Genomic DNA, 22,473 nt, shown 5'->3' on the forward strand with positions numbered 1-22,473 from the left:
ATGCTGTGCTGGTGGATTTTGACCCACATTTTACCTGTATTCGTCTGCTGATTTCTATCTTAATAACTGTTGTCAGCCACTAAAAACATCCCCATATCATCAAACATACAGTTCTTTTGAAACGAACATGTTAAGTGGCATATATTTTGTTTCAAAGATATATACATGTGTATAGGTGTTGTTTTTTCCTAAATGTGTAGGTTATAATGTAGTGAAGTAATCATGTCTGACCTGGAAGAATGGAAGATGTGAGAATTCTTTCCTCTTGGGCACAAATTACCTGTATTGTCAGCAGTGGTCTGCTTCCCTTCTTTCTTCTTGATGTTTGAAATAGTGACTTCATATGTGAATGAATGTTATTCAAAACTATTTTTGAGACCCATTAACCTATGTACATTTAATTTGATCAACCAAAATATTGGGGACCAGAAACTATTTCCGAATCGGTTTCGTTCATAAATGTGGAATCTTAACATCGTGACACTCAATACAAATCCTAATATGGAGATAAGACTATGTATCTCATCAGAATATTATTTTGATTAAAATTATATCATAAGGAAAATGTGAGTAACTAATAAACAGTTTTCTGGTCAAGCCACACCACAAAATGTGGCGAGGAGCCTTAAACGAAGCCATGACTTGCATGTTGAGATATGATGGAATTTACACATAGATGCATAATTGTTTTGTTTTGTTGTTCTCATTTTTTCCCCGTAGAAATATATCTTGACTACAGGTGGCACAACTATTTTCTTTTAAACATTCCTTTGATTATTTATAAATGGGTTTAATGACTCCAAAGTAGTTGAATTGCTATTGGTCTTGTCCGTCCATTCTGTCTTCACCTGACATCAAGTGGAAACCTCATCCAAAGGATATTCTGTTGCTTTTTGTGATGCATTTCTGAATGTTCTATCAGTGTGCTTCTGTTTGTTTTCATGCATCAGTTTTGAAAGAATAATCTTTAGTTTTAATTATTTAGATATTTTAATATTTATTTAAGGGATGTTTCAAAATTACTATTGATATGTGCTGTATCTAATAATTTAATGATGTGTTGAGTTATTCTTTTGTGTTTCAACCATTTACTTGAACTGGAACCAAAAGTGTTTGTTAATGCCTTACAGTTGATAGTACAGTACAAATATCTTTTTCCTCTTTGATATAGTAGAATATTGACTTCAATATTAAGATTATATACATTTGTTACTATCAGATTTTAAAGTGGACCTTCAACCAGACAAATAAGCATGACTATTGAATATTTTTATGTATGTTGTTAAGATATTGTTTAAATTTTATATTATGACCTTCAAAAACGTACGAGTCAGAAATTCCTGTGAAACTTGGTATGGCATTTCAGTGTACAAACCAGTATTAAATAGTAGTAATTCTTAGTTGTTCTGCCAAGGCATGACGAACTGGTAACAGCCACTCTGATGAGGGCAGCAACCCTATGTAACAGACACTACAAGACTTTAATTTAGTATCTCATCAAGCTCAATCTTTTGATAGCCTTTTTATGTTTCCTAAATCTGCAGCTTATTATTTGATTGACGACAGGTGCAGTTAGTAGTTCTAGTCTAGTATCACTAGGTTGTCGTGACATGAGGAGGAATGTCTAGATACAACCTATTTTTAATGAAAGGTATTAATGGAAAGTGCAAGATAGAGGATAAGGAAAACTTTAGCTGAAATTCTCATCTTACTGTGAGTAAGAGATCGTCAATGATGGTTCCTGGCGAGTTGGCTGTTGCTGGAAGTAAAACAAACAATTCATACTGCTTTGTGTCATGGTCTTCACTAATCATTGCTCCATTGTTGCAGATGGAATGTTATTTTTACATTGTCTTTGTGATTTTAACATACTTTGAGATACTTTTATACTTACCACCTTCAGTGTTATGTACGTTTGTCAGTGAGAATTAGGGCATAATGAATGTTACCAGTATAATGCTCATATCAAGTTGCACTAACAATGTATGCATGCATCTGTTTGTTAATGACCACACCTCTAATGAATTGTATCTCTCTGGTCATTGTACATAGCTATGACACATTTGCTCATCAGGTTGAGTGCTTCTACACTTATGACCATACACACTAATAACTTCAAAAGTTAATCAATTGGTTACATTAAGGACTCTTGAGGCATCCTTATTATTATATTCTAATTTGGATATATTCCTTTGTCATTCCACAAGTACATCATATTATGAAGCAAAGTAGATTTGCTTATCTGATAGTGAATTTCATGCATCCATACCTTATTGTCAGTTGTCATCAAGGTTGTGCAAGGTACCTTGAGTATTGTTCACTTTCAGGGTAAAGTGGACCAGGTCAGTTGAACTTCAATGACTTTATGATGTGTGAAGCCCATTTCTGGTGTTTCCTAGCGTGATATTGCTGGAATATTGCTAAGTGTAACTATACTCATACTCACTCAATGACTCCATTTTTGTGTTGTCTTTGAAGGCATGATAAAAGTTAGATAAAAATAAATGTGTTTTGTGTGTGTCTAATTTCAAAAGTAAGAAAAATAATGTTTCACTGTTAAACTGAAATATTCAATATTCTATTATGAAATCCAACTAAATGAAATAATTTTAGAAATAGCTCCAAACCTGCATGACCTTTTGAATTACATAATAACAAAATGCACAGAATTGGGCATTGTGTAGAGTAACAGAACCATTACTGTTTTCCATGCTTCTTAGTGCAAGGAAAGCATATTGGCTCAAGTGTATGTCATAAGTGTAGAAGTGACTCATTACCACTCTGTATGTTGATCATTGTTTCCGCATCACCTGTGTGTGAGTGTGTGTGTGAAGTATGTTTGTGGCGAGTGTGTAACTATGCTGTACATAGTGTATCTATGTACTGTTGTTCAGGAGTTGTCCTGGTTGTGGCTTATATTGCTGTTGAGAAAAGATTTATTTTGTTATCAGGTAAAACCAGCCTGTTGTATCCCCTAGCTAGACCCCTATTGTACCGTGCTTGTCAAACAAAGCTTGTATATTGTCCTTTGGCAAGCAGGAGAGAATGCCATGTTTATGTTTTGACTATTGTTAGTGGTGCGATATGATTCTATAGAACCATTCTTGAAGGTACCTTTTATCAACCATGCCATTTTAGTCATCATCTCTCATGACATAGCATTTTCATCGAATAAAATGAGAGGTTGGATGTACCTCATGAAAGAAAATAACATTCCTTTTCTTCTTTTTTCATCTCCAAAGAATAGATTATTAGTTCAGGGAAAGTCAGTTGAGCTTATGTTGTGGTATCTGTCCTCCAGTCTTACGCTTTTGATGTTTGCATGTTTGACATCCCTGAAACAATAAGGTATATGAAGCTGAAGCTTGAAAGCAAGAACCAGCTATTGTGCCGCCAAAAGTTGGTCACAGAATTCTGGTAAGAGGTGTCTAAAGGGATCAGGTGGTCAGTCCACTGACTTGGTTGATGCATGTCATTGTATCCAATGGCATAGATCGATGCTCATGATATCCATCACTGGATTGTCTGGTCCAGACTCGATTAGTTACAATCTTCCGTCATGTAGCTGGAATAAATTAATAGTACTGTTTTCCATTACTAAGCCATTTCTCAGGTCCTATGTGCAATATGAAGGCAATTTCTATTTAAAAAACATAGGTTTCTGTACTATCATCTTCAAAAAATGTAAAGTTTTTTTTATATTTATGTGGAGAGACAACAATTATCGTCATAAATTATCCAACATAGAATGATCATCATCAGAAATGTTTCCAATTTTGTCGACAATCATTTTAATTCTGAAAATCTGTCCCTCCTTTGAATGAAACTTGGATATAAGAGAAAGTATACCATTATCTGATAGCCTTAAAGGCAGAGGAACTTAATCATGTCCAGAGGAAATAATTCGAATGTTATGTACAATAATGCCGTATTGATGTCATCACAAAATATAATACCTTGACAAGACTGTCTAATCAAAGAAAAGAGGGTGTCAATGTTTGAAAAGACGTCGACACAGCCAAGTGGATGAGGAAGGCCAAATGATTCAATTGATTGGGAAGATTTGTTGCCTCTCCTTCAGGAACCATTGCGACTGCACAAAGTAAGAACAAGACTATACTGTGTCCACAGTATGGACTAGACAGAAAAGTTCTTGGTACTGCTTTGGAACGTTTAAAAAAGGAATTGATGCCTTACACTTAAGAAACGTTCTCTGCCAAAAATCAGTTTCCCTAAAAATGTCACACTATATTTCAAGGTCCAGCTTTCACCAACAGTTTTGTTTCCCTATACGAACACCATATTGTCCAAGTTCTCTAGGGTACATTGTGTGTGAAGCCCATTTCAGGTGTTTCCCGTGGCCTAAAATCATCAATGCAATCTTTTCATTCACAGAAAGAATTTGAGAAAAGTGGAACAAGAAAACAGCCTTATCACCACCCCCGCCACGGGTCATTATTAATTTTTATGTTCACATCTACTTTGAAAAAGAAAACGCAATAGTGATTTTAGATGTAATTTTTTTCAAAATTAACACACATTGTCTTTGATCCTGCTTATGTCACACATGGAGCAGTATATTTACAAGGTGGAGGGCATCTTTTTTCAATGTTTTGGATAGCCACCAATAGAGTCCAAAAACAGACTGGCAGCGTCGTCCCATGGAAACAATCAGATTTCGATTAGTGGCCTGGGGATAATTCACCCACTCTGCTTGCAGTGCTTGTGCCAAGTCTCGGAGGCTCTTTGATTGTCTCGACGTGCTCGCAGTCGTTGATCCAGTGCATCTCATACATGTTCGATTGTGTTTAATTCTGGAGGGCCATTGCATGACCTTGATGTTGTGATTCCTGAAAAAGTGTGGTCAGACTTCCCGTGTGAGGTAGGGCGTTGTCTTGTTGGAAAATTATGTTCGTTTGTTGCATAATGGGAAGAACGGGTGGCCGAAGAATCTCATCCGTGTAACGTGCCGTTGAATTCCCCAGAACTTGCACCAGATCTGTTCTACCAGTGTTGGAGATGGCTGCCCACATCATCACACCACCAAATCTGTCCACTTTCTGTATGGATAACGCCTGTAAACATGACGTCTACCGTGACTCGTCACTAAACATAACTTGTCTCCATCGCTGTGACTTTTGACAACACTGACATTATGTACAGTAAGTATGCTCTTTCTTCGAGGATTTCAAAGAGCGTCATACGACTCAGGGCCACAACATTGAAGGCCTCAGTAAAGCTTTCAAAATGTTTTATGGTAATAAAAATGACACAAACATATACATAACCATAAGGAGACGACATCTCTGCTCAATCTCTGAGTAGAAATGTGATACCAATTTTCAAGTTGTGGTCACCTACTCTTTGCATGTAATTGTTTCTTCTTCTCCTCAAAGGGGCGGTCGGGTAGCCTAGTGGCTAAAGCGTTCGCTCGTCCCGCCCGACCCGGGTTCCATTCCCTACATGGGTACAATGTGTGAAGCCCATTTTTGGCATCCCCCGCCGTGATATTGCCGGAATATTGCTAAAAGCGGCGTAAAATCAAACTCACTCGCTTCTCCTCAAAGTGATGTCAGTAGGACCAAAGATATGGACATATCAACTGCGCAAATCTTGTTATGCTATAAAGCTTAAGTATTTTTTATGTTGCCTGTGTGTATCTTATTGTGTACTGCGAAGACCATCTCCGAAAATACATAATGATCAAAGGACAAAACTCTTTAAAGGCTTTATTACCATCTGAATGATCAAGTCATACAAAATCTAAACTGTCATAGAACAGTCCTATTCTTATAGCCTATGGAGCTCTACCGATATTATCAAGATGGGATTTCATGTGATAAGTCTTCATAAGGTTCTTCTAGTGCAACACTGTTTTACGTCAAGTGCTTGAAGGTATGTCTTGATAGGACAGTTCCTGTGATGAAATATCACGGCAAACTGACTCTTCTTCAACGTTCCCAGACAGTCCTTGCTGTCGTTGTTTAACATCTCCGGTTCTTAATGAATTCACTCACAAGGACGGCAAGTGCTAAGGCCACACCCACCCCTGCACCATAAAAGGCGCTCTGCAAGGCTAACATGTCTATCCTCTTGGATTTTCTGCTTGGTGGCTCACACTGATGTTTGGGTTTCCATCGATTCCACCACATATGCAGTATGCCGCTTTCGTATAGCTTCAATATTCTGCAAGGTTAATATGAAGTAAAAGAGAATATGTTCACATAACATATTTAAATTATATATTCTTACAAGAATAATGATTACTATCAGAGTTATTTAGTTATTCTATTCATGTGTCGGTCAGACCCTCAAGACTTGAGCTGGGTTACAAGTTGTCTACAGCAAGCCGTTGTTGACGTAAGAGGTGACTGGCGTTTCGGGTGCTCAGTTTCTTGACTTGGTTGATGCATGTAATCATATCCCAATAGAGTGGATCGATGCTCATGATGTTAATCACTGGATTGTCTGGTCCAGACCCAATTATTTACAGACTTCCGTCATGTAGCTGGAATATATTAATACAACTGTTTTCCATTACTAAGCCATTTCCCAGGTCCCATGTGCAATATGAAGGCAATTTCTATTTCAAAAGCGGCGTTAAAGAACAATACAACAACACATATTCTGATCTCGTATGGCATGCATGTTAAAAAATGCCACTTTCCATTGCTAAACCATTTCTGCATGTTTCTTTATGAAAGTTGATTGGTAACTAGTATGTGGTATGTGCAATAACATAGCATTCATTTGTAGCCAGATTCTGACAAGGGATTACTTTTGCCATTCCGCCATCAATCTGTTTCAATGATTTACTTAAACGGTAATTTTATGTAGATTTAAATTAAATTTCTTTTTAAGTAGATGTGAATTATGTTGATCATTTAATTTCTACTTTTATTGATGTGTTTGTAGCGTGATCGGATAAATATGCAAACAAGGTCACATAGCAGGAATTCCTTTCTGTTAGCTCTACACATAATGTGTGGTTTACGACATCAACAGCTATTGCGTGACGTTTCCTTTATGATTACATTGAGGTTTCCTGATGTGTGAGTAATTATGTACAAACATAGCTGCAACTTATTTGGCACTATGTCATAAATGGTGCTGTTCACTCAGAAAGTGGCGTGGTTTCCAAAATAAATATAGTTAATATCGTAATTTCGTAACTATCTTATATTATATGTGCGAGTTGTAATCTCCACAAAATAAGAACCGAGGCCACAGAACGTGTTTAGGCGGGATAAACATATATCCGACTCAATACACATGTTGTCAAGCTGAAGTATTAGTAACACGCCCACACTCAAATTATAACACAAACAAAAACACAACAACACACACAAGAGTCAGAGCATAACACGAGACATTTTGTGCTCACTTTTGGGAGAATAGCTGTGTGTTTATGCTATGTTTGGGTAGGGCAACTGCAAGGTTGTTGAAACGAAACTTCTCGTTTAACATCTGTAAATCACATCGCCGTGGGTCGTCCCACATCTCCAAAGTAGAATCTTCCCCGAGGTAGACGTACTGGCTCTCGGCCGCTCGGCGCAGGTGCTCGTCGTCATCCTGGCTCAACCAATCAGGGTTCTTGGCCATGATTTCCTCCACACGGTGCCATATCTTCTGATAGACGGAGTTGTTGGATTCCTGTAAACAGGTTCCGTATATAACATTAAACATTATTGATAATACAGCATCCCTTCGCAGATACATGACAGGTAAGGATGATGAATTCAATCAATCAATTCTTTATTCAGTATGAAGGCCATAGGCCCACATACAAATAACAACTCACATTTAATGGTTTCGGTGAGCAGTGTCAGTTTCAGATGATTTTCCATTTTTTATGTACGTAATACTTATTTAGCATTAGTTTTTTTCTTTAACTGTTATAGAAGATTAGGATAGCTCTTCAACTTCACTTATGTGTACAGATCTGTCAGATTCATTTTCTATTGCTAGAGTAATATTTTCTAAGCTGTTTAAAATATCGCTGAAATGATCAAACCAACTATCGCTTTTAGTATTATAAGAAATTTTCCAAAAGCTGCTTGCATGCGACTTTAAAAACCATATCACCTCAAATTTGCGTTAAACACACCTCACTCATATTATACACCTACTGACCCGAAGGAGAGTCTCCAACGAGGATCCTCTCACAAAGCCCCATCGGTAGGTGTCCTGCTGCACCATCTCAGCCAGGTTGGAGAAGGGAGGTTTCTGTCGTCCGTCGGTGAGGAAGGCTATGAGATTACCACTGTAGGTTGCCGCCATTATCACCGTGAACATCCACCAGCAGCTGAGCATTGTACGTCCGGACACTGTGTTGGGAAGATATGCTCCTCCTGGAATATTGGTAAAAGGCATATTGAACATTGAGGCGCATGTGTATAAAGGTGCTAGTATCTGCACGTAAAGAGCTCAACAGAATAAAGACGCATTCATTCAAACATATGCTTGTTATCAAATGTGTATATGCTTGGCAATCGTATTACAGACACCACGCAACAGGGTCTTGAACAGACAGATCTATGTTTCACAAAATCAAAATCAATTAATTTCATTGATACATGATCTGCGATGTAGTGAGTGAGCGAGTGAGTATGGTATTACGCGGCCTTTAGCAATATTCCAGCAATATCACGGCGGGGGACACCAGAAATGGGCTTCACACGTTGTACCCATCTGGGTTATCGAACCCGGGCCTTCCGCTTTAATCACTAGGCTACCCCACCGGCACGATCTGCGATGTAAGACCCGTGAATCGGTTTCATCAAGTAGTATGCGTCTTATGGTATGTGTTTGTCGTGTTTTCTATCAATGTCCAAAAAGGCTGATGAACAGATACAAACAAGTTAATGGATAGATACGTTTTTATGCAACCATCGCTGTGCAATCAAAATGTATTGCAATAATAAGAACGTATCATAGCGAGTACAATGCTAAGGCAAAGTACACTAAATGGCATTTCAGAACTTTTGCTCTTGAGCAATGTTGAGTCACCGTGGAATAATAGAAACGGCTTTGTTGAATGTCGATGCCCATGTGTATAAAGGTTCTGAGTGTAAACGTTGCAATAATATAACTAAAGAAGTTGACATCCACACAATTGCATGATGTCAAATGTGTATTTGCTTGGCAACCTTATTATGGACACAAAACGTGCCTAGAACGGGCAGACCTATGTTCGTACAATGGACTCTTACGCACTTTTATGATTATTGAAATGTCTTTTTCGCTTTTATTATTATCATTTTACTGATAGCATAGTCACTAATTGGTACATCATAATGTTGTAAGTATTTGGTGCAGCACAGAGGGTTTCAGCGATTCTGGCTGTCAGACTGGTTAAGCTCATCATCTGCTAACCCGGGTACACTCTCAATGTCAGTCAACAGATTAGGAAATGCAGATTATGCAATGAATGTAATCACATTGTCAGTGGATGCCGCGCTTTGGCAAAAACACGGTATCTTGAGCGACGTGATTGAGTGGCTCGATACTTGTATTACCTCCTTCGCCATGCTTGTGGTTTTGACACAGAGGTCCATCCATGGTAAGACCCAGAATATGAAGAGGGCGTTATGGAAAATGATACATACACTATTCTTTGGAATAGGCCCAATTACAGCGACAGACCCATCCAGGCCAACAAACCTGATCTCGTCATTTTTAATAAATCCAATGAGATCGTTTATCATTGAAGTTTCTGTCCCTCTTGACACTAATGTGATTGACAAAACTCAGGAAAAACATGGCAAATATGCGGACCTCGCTTTCGAAATGTCACGCTTCCATCCAAAGTACCAAGTTATCCGACTCCCCATTGTTCTCGGTGCCTTAGGTTTGGTACCTCCCGATCTGTTGACTGACATTGGGAGAGTACCCGGGTTTACTGCCAGCAATACAGCACTTCTGACAATCTGTGTAATGCAGAAGGCTGTCTGGGCCCTGAGCTGATGATGAGCCTTACCAGCCTGACTGTGCCAGAACCACCAAAACCCTCTTTGCTGTATTTCTTATTATAATCTGTACATAATAATTATGATAATAATTTATTATGAAAAGCTCATTGATAGATTCTCTTTTTTGGGGACATACTTATGATGAAGAGACCCCCAAAATAACACATACAACATTATGATGTACCGATTAGTGAATATGCTAAATAAATAATGTAATTTAAAGTTATTTTAAATCCCTGAACATATACATAATGTCATTTTAAAACTTATGTGATAGTGCAATGCTAATTTACCGTTCGCCATAAGAGCTCCAAAATGATACCAGAGTATATCCCCATAACGGGTCGGCATATCCGTGAGTCTGCCGTCCGTCCACGGACTGACGGATGTGACTTCTTCTATCAGGAAGACGAAGACAGTGGAGAAGATGAAGGAGACGAGGATACAAATAAGAACCTCATAGCGGAACAGGCAGAGTAGGGTCAACCATTTGTTGGTGTTGGGATCTTGTTTGCCAATTATAAGCACAGAGTTGATGTAGAAGAATGGCACTGTGACGTCGATGACTGTCGATCTGCTCCCAGTCAAAGACATCGGTGCCACAACCAAATCAACTTCCTGGAAGTACGGAAAAAGTACCTTTAGTCCTGACTTAATAAGCCAGGTGTGTGTGTGTGTGAGTGTGTGTGTGTGTGTGTGTGTGTGTGTGTGTGTGTGTGTGTGTGTGTGTGTGTGTGTGTGTGTGTGTGTGTGTGTGTGTGTGTGTGTGTGTGTGTGTGCGCGCATTCAAGGAGCGCTATGTTGGAATTCCTACAAGTCGTTCAAATACCACTTTGTCTGCTAACAAACTTTCTGTTATGTATCTGTTATGAATCAATCTAATTCTGATAGTAATGGCACAGATACAATGTGTCGGTTTAACAGTTTCCCCCAAAAAAACTTCTAGCCCAGGGCAAGAGAGCAGAGTGCATAGCAACCCTTCATTACCCGATAAAGGGACAACAACTAGCACTGAAATATTGTGTATATATAACAACGAAGTAGTTGTCCATTATGATCACTCACAATTGACCTTTCGTCTGACCAGTCGCTGCCACTGTTCTATACCATAAACACCCAGTGCTAAGACGAATGGTGTGCATGAGATTGGTGCACTCAATTTATGCCAGCACACTGGACAGAATCATCTTACTTCACAAATATGAGAGAAGCCCGTCTGTGTGTGCCATTGTCGCAGGGTTTCATGCCACGTTCTTTCTCAAACATCAGCATAGCCCCCCCCCCCCCCCCCCCCCCCCCCGTGTTATATGTGAACTATAGTGGAATTGAATCCTATATGGCAACACAAAAATAAAAGTTGTCAAGAGTTGCTTCAATTCCAAGTTTCAACAGTTCATTTTATGTACGCCAACTGCCATTTTTATATTCGACGTTTTAATTGTGAAACTTACTACTGTTTTCAAGATGGCATACAAATACCGATGGACGGCTGTTTATTCAGCATTACCTTTTTTCGGCGGAAGGGAAATTTGCTGGCAGCGGGAGATGAGAACACAAGAAACAGAAAGGACGCCCTTAATGTCACTGTGTGTTACGACTAGTACTTACCCCATGAGTGAGTAACTTCACCAGCCCCGTCCAACTACCGTTCAGTACCCGACCCCACTCTCTGTCTTTGGGCTCCACCAGGGTGTAGCTGACAAACACAAGCATAGTCCTGTTACAACCGTTTAACAAGTCATAGTTATCCGTGGTTTTACCTGGCACGGTTGTGTTATACTTGTGGTAGGATTAACCAGAAAGACAATATCACACTTCGTTACAACACACACACACACACACACACACACACACGCACGCACGCACGCACGCACGCACGCACACACATGCACGCACGCACGCACGCACGCACGCACGCACACCACAAACACACAGGCACAAAATGGACATTGAAAACTGAAACCTGAAATTGAGTTGCTTGGCCAGTTCCTGCAGCAGCTGGATGCAAAGGCCGTCGAACCTGACAGAGCCATTCTCCACTCTCTTGATCACAAATGGCGCCCACTGTATCAATACAAAACAGTTGTGATGAAATACCTTGTCCCATGGCTAACTTCAACAATAGCCTCATCCGATGCTTTTTTCTCTCCTTTGAATACAGTCAAACCTTCCGTATTTCTGTTAAAGTTATGAGACTAAATACGCGAAGCTGACCACAGCTACTGTTGCTCATTCTCATGAGTACATGCATCAGTGAGTGAGTCGTCAGATATGTTTTTTATGCAACTGCCACAGAGATAAATAGAGGTTATCACGCGAGTGTGTTTGGGGATGGTAAATATCCTGCATTAGGAATAAACATTGTATTTTGCGAGCCTTGGCGAGCTAAATACATAGTGTTTATTCCTAATACAGGATATTTACCATCCCCAAACACACAAGCGTGATAACCTCTTTATCATATAATGTCATTCTTTAATTCTGTGCTTCAAAATCGCTTTCCCTCTCCCAAAAACATTACCGAAACATTGCGAGTTTTCCTGGAATGCACGCATTTATATTTATTACGTCACAGGGTAAGTGATGTGTCAGTCGGACAGTGACAGTAGCCAATATAGTTCCAACTGAAATCTCTTTCTTATACAGTGTCGAAGCAACATATACCCAAAACAACAATTGTTTTTAATTGCCTTTCGCGGCAATCGATCGGTCTGTCTGCTAGAGTAACTGCCCTTTGTCAAAGGGAAGCTACTCTAACCCTAGTCTATGAGACGTCACGGGCACGGTCAGACGTTGTTGACGGTCGGTCTGTCCTGTCATAACGTTAAGAAGTGTAGTCAGATGTACACACAGCGACAAAAGGAAACAAGGTAACAATTCAAACATATTTCGGCCAAATCTAACTATTTTAATTTGTGGAGAAAGGTTCAAGCCGCAGAGGTCTACAAGCACAGGTATGGCTACTGATCCGGCTTGGCTAGGCCTCGTGCCCTCGCAAAATTGTGTCGAAATTTATATCTCCAAAGTTGCCAAAACTTATAAAATGCCTTAGCTACGTCACAGTTAGACACTGATTTTCAGTATATTAGACTGTTCTTTTGATAATGAAAGCAATTATCTCTGTAGTTTATCCAGATTCCCGATGGTTAATTCTCGATCGCCGAATGACGAGGGCGACGCCATGTTTGTTTATAAACAGTGAAAGTAGTCCCTACTTGACCTTTGATATTTGCATCTCTATCCGCATATGGCCCCAACGGATATCGTTTTTATCCGTTGGCTTTATCCTGCCGAGAAACCTACCCATTATATGATAAAGACGTTTTATCTCGACTTCATAATTTTATTGTTGGCATAAAATGCCATGGGTCTCGCGTTTGAAAATAAATTAGTTGAGTGTACCAGCTGCACTGCCAGGAAACCTAACATACAAACACAAAAGCAGACTATGCTCAGGCACACATTATAAAATTGTATATGGAGGTATACCTCTTACTGATGAAAATATGTAAAGGTTAGGGCACCAAAATTCGTCAATGGCCGATGCTTTGATATCCGTATTATACAATATTCAGCACCGTCTTGATGGCAAGATATGCAATTGTCCTGAACCCGTCACAAGACAAGGGAACCATGGCTATAAGGGAAAAAAAATACCCATATAATAGTTGCTATACAGCGTTAAAAGAATGTGTTATAGATCCATTGCATCCGGTGCTGACACACATATGACTATATCAACACATCAACTAACTGCCAAAAAAACTATCATTGTATGTAAAGCGAACGGCGGGAAATCAATGGTGTTTTCAATAGGATCGCAAAGTGCAATGTCTACACCAAAGACCACAGTACACAGAAACAAAATTATGAAGTGAATTCTAAATACCTCCAGAGTCCCGACAATTAACGTTCGGTTGTGAAATCCATAATTGTTGCCGTGATAGAGCTGATGCTTGACCTCCACAGCTGCACCCGTCCCAACATATCCCACGGTTTCAATATCTATTCCAGTACGGCTTGAACTGAGAACTTGCAGTTTAGCTTGAACGGGGGATTCGTTTATGGTTTCAGCCTGCAAAAATACATGGTGTCCATTTGAGCTAACGAACAGGGTTTTTACATCGTAGTCTGTATTCGCAAACAGACTGGGTTTTACACAGTAGCTGAGCACTGCACGTACATGAGCTAATAAACGGGGTACCATGTAGGTCTGTTTGTTTGTTGTTTAACGCCGCACTTAGAAATATTCCAGCTATATGGCGCCGGTCTGTAAATAATCGAGTCTAGACCAGACAATCCAGTGATTGACATCATGGGCATCGATCCACGCAATTGAGATACGATGACATGCATCAACCAAGTCAGCGAGTCTGACCACCCGATCCAGTTCGTCGACTCTTACGACAAGCAGAGTCACCTTTTATGGCAAGCATGGGTTGCTGAAGACCTATTCTATCCCGGATCTTCACGGGTTACCAAGAAGGTAGTTCTATGGCATTGTCTGAAACAATATGCCTGCATCAAACTTGGAGCAGACATATATGTGGTCGACAGTTAGAGCGTAAACTTGAATTTAATCCCCCTACCCAAATACTAAACGAGGCCATTGTGGCCACCCGATCCCCATGTAAGTCACTCTCAGCTTCAGATATTGAAAACAGATACCTTCTGTATGCATCCTGTTTCGTCAGCTGCCTGGTCTGTCATAATTTCTAAGTTTGACACTTGCTTCGTGATAATCTCCAGGTTCTGTAACATTACAGATACATAAATAAATATATATGTATGTTTTTCATTTCCAAGAGTATTGATTTGGTTGAAGTGGCACTAATGGGGACACTGGGAATTATTGACATAAGTTCTTTTCCTCTAGGGATGGAAAGTGAATGTAAATATTGTAACGATCCATAGACACGTGCAAATATAAGCGACAAAACCCTTTCCATTTTCATAAGAAATGTCGAGTGTACGAATTCAACTAAATCATGATCATGTGTTTATAAAATACGCTCAAATAGTGATGATACCAGGTGTTTGCATAAAGGTGAGCGTATCCTGCCCGACCCGGCACAAAACCATGCAAAGGCAAGTCAATTGCACACCAGAAAAAACACAGGAACATATGGTACAAGTCAAAATAGGGAATTGCATCAGACATAATATTAGTCATTGCTGCGACAAATTTGGAAATGTCCTCCACAAATATGTACCATAAAACAATTTGAAAACTTTACTAATGTTTATAATGTTGTGACCTTGGTAAAACAACTTCCGAGCAAGAGTCGTATGACGCCCTTTGAGATATTGGTAGAAAGAGCATGCTCGATTGTACCTCACAAGGTGGGAAATGTAGACACCAAGTGCTGGAGCTGCTGGAATATTGCCCGACATAAAGAGTTGTATTTTCCCTACGGAAATCAGTTCACACCAATAACATTGTTGCAACATTATTTCTTTGCATGTTTGTAGAGGGTACTGTATTAGATATATGTACGTCTAATAGATGCTTACCATTGGTGAATAATACCTAGAGCACGGATTGAACTCCAGGAAAACAACATCATCAGTTTTGAATGGTTCATGACTGTGGGCAATGTCCATGACACTTCCGGTAGGAGGAACCATCAGCCATTGTGAGACCTCAGTTGCCTTTGTCATTGTCATGTTCGATTCCAGTAAGTGAGCCTGATAATAAACAGTTACGCAACCCATTCCTTAATATGCCTTTCTTAAGTAGTTCGACTTTTCCTACAGTATTGAAATGAATGTATGATCTTCATAAAGATACCCCTTGTCCTCATGCCTTTTTCAAATTCTGGTACATAATTTGCGAATTACGCAGCCTAATAGACCATATTGTTATAAGGTTAAAAATGCATCTCAAAAACATTAGAAAATGGTAACAAATAAAATCGTTATAGCTGCAATGAGGAGTTGCATTAGATATAGTTTGTGACAGAACTTTTAGTTAGAAAGGAATCAATAGATAAAAGACATTTCAAAATTTATCACAAGTGTATTTTTTGACATTTCATATTTATCATTGGATTGGTTCCAGGTTATCGTCCATTAGTTAATGAAACAAGCAGAGAATTTCAAGATATATTTCATTTGGAGCATCCGGGGCGAGTCACAAAATCAATAGAGAGATAAGCAATCTGGCACGTAGGCTTCTGTATTCATGGTCAGATCTAACTTTTAACGACTGAAAATGAGGTATTGTGACATGTGACAAAGACAGACCAGGCCCGAACGCTATAAAATGAAATCTTCAACATTAGGAGAGGAGAGTGCGGTTTGCAATCGATCGAGTCGAATCCCGATCGTTCTAAGTTTTCTCCATTTAGTGACGAGTCTGGTCGGTCTGATCCTGTCCTGTATTGATAGATGGGCTGAGAGTAAGTAAAACTATGTGAGTATAAAGCTGGCGTTGCGTTTCTTTATTATGCGAGTATGAATGCTGATAGAGACAACTTGGAGTAAGTGTCGTTAGAAAATCACTCCTTGGCGGAGTCGAGCCGCTGCGGACAAGGCGAGGGGCAAAGTCATGGCATAATTGACCATGATGACCAGGAACGGCAATACATTTAGTAACTGTAGTAGGGTCGCACTGGATGCCCGAAAGCAGTTACGACAATATACACATTTCTTATAACATGCTTAAAGCTGCAATCATTTTCAGAAGCACCTTTAGAATACAGCAGCACAACATCTCGTGAGGACGATCTCGGCCGTAGGTCACATGCCACTAAGTCAAGCAACTAGTTTTTGTGAGAATCTGTCGGGCGCGATCTCGCGATTGTTAGCCCGAGAGCTAACCGACTAAAGCCCCCTTTACACAAGGCTGCGACGTTTGTGCCACCTTTGAGCGATCAAAAACTGGTCAGGAGGCTCAATTGTTGCCTAAACCAAGAAAATCATGTTTCTATGTAACTGTTCCAGCAGTTGTTTAGCAGTAAGTGCTCGAGTTGTTCAACGTCTGCAACCACAATGAAACACTGCAGGTACACGCCCTCTATTCATAGGCAGGCTGAGGAGGCACTACAGGTAGCTCAAAGGAGGCAGAAAAGAGGCAGAAGCATTACCATGGTGTCTCAAGGGTTGCCGTGGTCGCCGAATGGAGGCATGGTGGTCGCCAAAGTCATCGTTCAATAAACGCTGTTGATCGCCCAAAGGAGGCACAGGGGAGGCAGAAGCGTTGCCCATGATGTGCGGGAAAATATTTCAGCAGAACGCATCTGTTACCTGGCGACCATTTTAGCGACCACTGTGCCTTCATTCTGCAACAGCGGCAATGCATGAGCAACTTTTGAGCAACCAACCACCTCGGCGACCTTTGTGCGACTGTTTTGAACATGTTCCAAAATCGACGCCGACCATGGCGTTCATGGCGATGCCTGAACCTTCTGTGTACTACATTTGAACGACCTAGGCAACCATTCTGCCTATTTTGAGCCTCCAACGTCGACCTGGCAAATTTTATGGTCGCACACCGGAGGCACAAAGGTCGCCATCCTGTGTAAAGGCCCCATAAGCAATGTCCACCCTGTAAAATTTAGTTTAAGTTCACCTTGTCATGTCAAAGACGTTACGGAACTGAATGGAAAGGGTTGAATAGGTTACGGACACTTACGAAGGTTACGGGTAGGTGTCTCGTTAAGTTAGTCTATTCTGGTCTACTTACAAGCGATACCGATGCCAATTTTCACACTCGTCCCATTCCGTAAACTACAAGATACCGAATGGTGGGGAATGAGCCGATATAGCGCAAACTTAAAAAGGGCCCCAGGAATGAGACGTTAGACGTCTATCGCGGGAACGCATGAATGACATAGTATTAAATAATTCCTCGGGTGATACTGTGACAGAAAAGTGTGGGAGGGACACTGCAATGATGATGTGGATCATAGTAAGGAACGAGGGAGGCTTGTAAGCATGGCTAGTGACGCCACAAGGGTGAGTCGGCTTTTGCCTCAGTACTGAACGCATGTACCGTGTGAAAGTGGCTTGTGTGGGTCTTCCAGGACAGCTTACAGTACCCAACATATTCGACACATTTCATCCTGCTTTATCGACGTATTTTGTGAAGAATATTAGGAGCCGCTATGGATTCTTTTGTGGTGCTGAATTCTAAAGGTAGGCTGTCTTTGTTATGACCCAGTTAACAAAGTAACTTGTTTTATAACTTGAAAAGTTTATTGTTATGTTTATGTTATTGTAATATATTACCTAAGCAACAGGGTATATTTTTAAAAATTAAAAACAGTTTGCAGGAACTCCTTATTATATCACCTGCATTAGATGTTATAATCATAGTGAAATTAACCCTTACTGTTATTGTACTGTGTGCAATGATGAACACATGTACAGTATTGTGAAACAGTTTTCAAAGGAATGAACTCATACAATGTAGAAAGCATTGCAGGCGAAACTGAACTGGAAACATAACAGCAGTTTGCAGGCACTACCTGATTGAGCAGTTTCCGTATACAATCGGAGGGGCACACCACAAGAAGGTTGAGGTCCTTCTCTGGAAGCAGCTGGTATATGCTGGAGAGGTCAATGCTTTCATGTGGATTGTTGGGATCATCTATCATATACAGCAGTAACTTGAGAGAAGCCAGTCTACCTCCAGACAGTGTAGTCAGAACTGTAAATATCGTCATTGTGCAGGCATCTTATTGGATGTAGCTTTATTTACCGATATATCTAACACTGATTTGGTGATTGGATTTTCAGCAAAAGATAACACATACCGTGTTTCGACCAATATATTGTACCATTTTTCATTTTGGGTCTGTACTATTTTCATTGTAATTGCTTTTGTGTAATTTCTGAGTTTCGGGAACAGGGTCCCTTTAAAACGTTGTCTACGGCGGAGAGTAACGTCTCGATCAGCTGCCGAAACAATAACGTGGATTGTTGTTTATCCTACCTTCATAGGATGAAGTTATAACAACAAACGTCTTCCACTTCACATGACCGAGTATCACGTTAATGCCTCCAATGACAAACTCCATTGAATCGGGTCTGACAAGGGCATTGAAGTAGGACTGCTTTGTGTTTGTGACGCTGAACACTGATTGAATATATATTGTATGGCTGGATAGGAAGTTGGGGCAGACCACGGAGCAGAGGCTGATGTTGAGGTCATCCCTGTGGGAGGAGGGACTGAAGTGACGCTGACAGGGAGACAGAGTTGCTAGGACCACCACATCCCCATGTACCGATCTCACTGAAACTCATGAACACACTGTATTGCCGTAACTGTGCCACTAGTATGCCACTGTAACTCATATTTGATTTATAATTGAAACTATATTTGGTGGAGTTAGTTATGAATTCAGTAAAATAAGGTAAAATCAGATTAGGGGATTTAGGGTTTCTTAATTTGTCATGATACCTTAAACTGGTCACTTGGTCACTTTTTTGTAGGTCAGTGAATAAAATATGACCAAATACTACTTGTCTTTCCTTACCCCGCTCCCCCTACCCCCATCGCCTGAAAAACGAAAGCAATGGTCTATTTGACCATTTTGGAACGGTATCAGATCATTGATAAAGCTGAAGCTTAAGTTCTTGTTAACATCTTGCCAAATCCGAGAGAAAATGACCCCTGTTCATAAAGAAACAAATAAACAAGGAACGCATGGTGATTAAGGGATGCCGACTTCTTGCCTAAATTTCCTATCCTCCAAATTCACATTGATGTTACGTATGAGGAAGTCCATCATTTCATATATTGTTTTCTCAGGAAACTTCGGGAGACATTTGCTTTCAATTTTTAACTTTGAAGAAAGAAATGTAAATATATATCTTGTCGCCATGTTAAGTGACAAATGCCCCAGAACACAACTTATATAATCAGATAAAGTTCTACACCAGGATCTTAGGACATTCTATTACAGGTCACGTCAGAACGAACTTTGACCGACCATTTAAATGACTGACAGGAAGTCGACATTAACCGGTCAGAAAGCGTCTTTTTCGGACACTAGGCTTCCATTTCAGACTACTTTTGAAAGACATTTTGACAACATTCTCGATTCAAAATTTGAAAAGAGAATAAAAGAAGATTCTGAAATATCTATTTGAATCTCATTTCATGCGAGAGATAAATGATAATTTTGACGAAATTAGTCTGCATCAGCAACGCCCTGGTTGTCAAATGAAAGGTCGTTTTGACATCCCTTGTAATGGGATCTCCTCAGGTGTTTGTGTAGTGATAGCGAGCACAAATGACACTTTAAATAGATTGATAAATATACACAAATAAAAACAAATTCACCAACAAAACTAAATGAAAAGACAGGAAGAAAACTGCCAGAAGATAATTTAGCGAGATTCTAAATAAGTAACAAATATTACCTGTCTTTGACGCAGTAAATTGGTCCCTAGCTGAAACCAGCCAGTTGGTCACATTTAACTGACTATTGACTGAAACATTGCTATGGCACACCACAGGATGGGGGCATTTATCATGCTCCTTTGTGTTCAGCAAGATATCTGGTAAGAAAAAGATACTGATTTCATGATTAAACCAAGTAGAATCATAGACCATTTTACTCACTGTAAACGCCGGAATACACATAATTAATTGACCAGCTTCTATTATTCATAACTGTTTACATGCCTTTTCTTCATCGCTTTTGACCATATTATCAAAAGACAATAGCTCTTGAAATCTTCAAATCAGTTTGTCATATTTCTATGCGAAAAACTGTTTAAAAAATTGTACCAATGGAATTATTGAAGCTACAGGCTGATAACCGTGGACGGTCACATACAGAATATATAAAGAATACGCATTTGCAGGTAATGTTGTTACCTAGACCAAACAACTTCTGAGCAAGAGTCGTAAGACGCTCTTTGAAATCTTGGTAAAATAGCATGCTAGATTGTATCTCAATAGTTGTGAAATATAAACACCAAAGGCTGGAGCTGCTGGAATATTGCTCGACATGAAGGTTAAGTTGACTGTTGGAAAGTTGAAGTCATCCCTCTTGTCACGAGTGTTTTGTTACTCTGAATCTTTATGCATAGATCTAAATATGAAACAGATGAGGCAGTCTCACTGATCTCCTGTATTTCCAGTTCAGGTGGGTAAATAAGTGGAAGGGAATTGGCTATTTCTTTGTTACTGAACGATATTAGATCATCAATATACCTGAACCTCAATTTCAACTTCAGGTTTTTACTTTGCCAATCCGAGCAGAAATTCCGATTCACATACTTATCCCGTTACATTATTCTATGATTACTAGGTGTGTATGCGCGTTACATTATGTGTAAATGCACGTTATCCATTTAACACATTTAAATACACAATACGTACGAATAAATATATATTTATCTGAACGATATAGTATCAGTATGAACTAAACTCACCGAAAGACAGTGTCCAAACGTGCGAGGATGTGTACATTATTAAGATGATCAGCTGCAAGGTACAAATCCCAGACATCACAAAGGCGTCTGGTTCCGAGGCTGTGTGTATGGGCGAATCCTGATAACTGATAATAACTGTGACATATGATGCAGTGCCCTTCATTGATTAAACTAACATCCCAGCCACAGGGTGTTTAGATCTCGCAACCGTTACTGTTGTCATAATATTTGAGACACACCGGAAGTCTGTCAGTAAACAAAGCGATTTAAATAGTTGATTGGAGACAATGTAAACATACACAACTGTTTTAATGCAGAGAACACAACGCTGATACCTGATCGTATAATTCAATATATATACATACTTCTACCGGAGACCTTCATGTTGAAATCATGTGGCATTCGTATTCAGCATGTGTCCCAGCAGGGGAACACAATTGGTACCCTTGGGGATGCCTACTTATTGCCTAAAAGTCTTTCCCCAAAATTTTACATAATTTCACATATTGTTTTCTCAGTAAACTTCAGATGGCATTTGCTTTTATGTTACACAAATTGTCCTGAACCACTGAATATAGTTACGGAACTGTATCTGTGGTCACCACGGTTTGAAACAAAAGTCCCATGGATCAAGGAATTAAGTTTATCCTTACGTTTTTCATATGTGTTAATGGTGTACATAGTTGAAAAATCATATTTTTTGACAGAATGGAACTTGGTTCTTTTCTGAGATTGCATAATGTCAAGCAAATCCTTTGAGTTTTTGTGAATCCACATGGCATTACTTCCACTTGTTTTAAATACTTTCTGTCAATATTCCTTCATTGTATTATGATGAGTCTTTGAGACAGGGACTTGGTAGTACATTTGCTGGACCGAGCAATATATCTGTCTTTGTCCGGATTTTTAAGGAGCTTTGGAATCCAGTACAAAAGAGGAATGGACATGTCTTCAGATTTTAAAATCAAAATTGACCGTACTGATTTATGGTTTTGGCAGATTACAGTTAACATACTGGCCTTATATGTGACATAATTTGATATGTCATTTCTACCAGGCCGATATAATTAGAAGGACTCGTCAAAGAGAATTTGTATTTTAATGTGGAACC

General features: G+C 39.6%; 1 protein-coding gene across 1 annotated transcript; it reads right to left on the minus strand.

Annotated features, from left to right (window-relative positions):
* Positions 1–5,984: 5,984 nt before the first annotated feature.
* Positions 5,985–21,399, minus strand: LOC139444155 (glutamate receptor 1-like). Its single transcript, XM_071225052.1, has 13 exons — positions 21,363–21,399; positions 20,343–20,480; positions 18,910–19,209; positions 18,443–18,624; positions 15,486–15,659; positions 14,640–14,723; positions 13,861–14,046; positions 11,935–12,035; positions 11,580–11,667; positions 10,265–10,589; positions 8,134–8,351; positions 7,385–7,653; positions 5,985–6,186 (listed from the first exon to the last, which is right to left on the minus strand). Exons 1-13 carry the CDS (start codon positions 21,397–21,399, stop codon positions 5,985–5,987), a joined length of 2,304 nt encoding a protein of 767 aa, XP_071081153.1.
* Positions 21,400–22,473: the final 1,074 nt, after the last annotated feature.

The sequence above is a fragment of the Haliotis cracherodii genome, unplaced genomic scaffold (assembly GCF_022045235.1).
Source record: "Haliotis cracherodii isolate W230 unplaced genomic scaffold, xgHalCrac1.p SCAF_5, whole genome shotgun sequence".
NCBI lineage: Eukaryota > Metazoa > Mollusca > Gastropoda > Lepetellida > Haliotidae > Haliotis > Haliotis cracherodii.

Bases quoted from the DNA above. Each gene is read 5' to 3' on its own strand.
- LOC139444155 (XM_071225052.1), bottom strand. From the start codon at position 21,399: ATGTACACATCCTCGCACGTTTGGACACTGTCTTTCG. The intron at 14,047-14,639 runs GTATCTGTTTTC...GTATTTTTGCAG, and splicing joins AAACAGGATGCATACAGAAG to GCTGAAACCATAAACGAATC. The intron at 7,654-8,133 runs GTCAGTAGGTGT...ACCTGTTTACAG, and splicing joins CGTTGGAGACTCTCCTTCGG to GAATCCAACAACTCCGTCTA.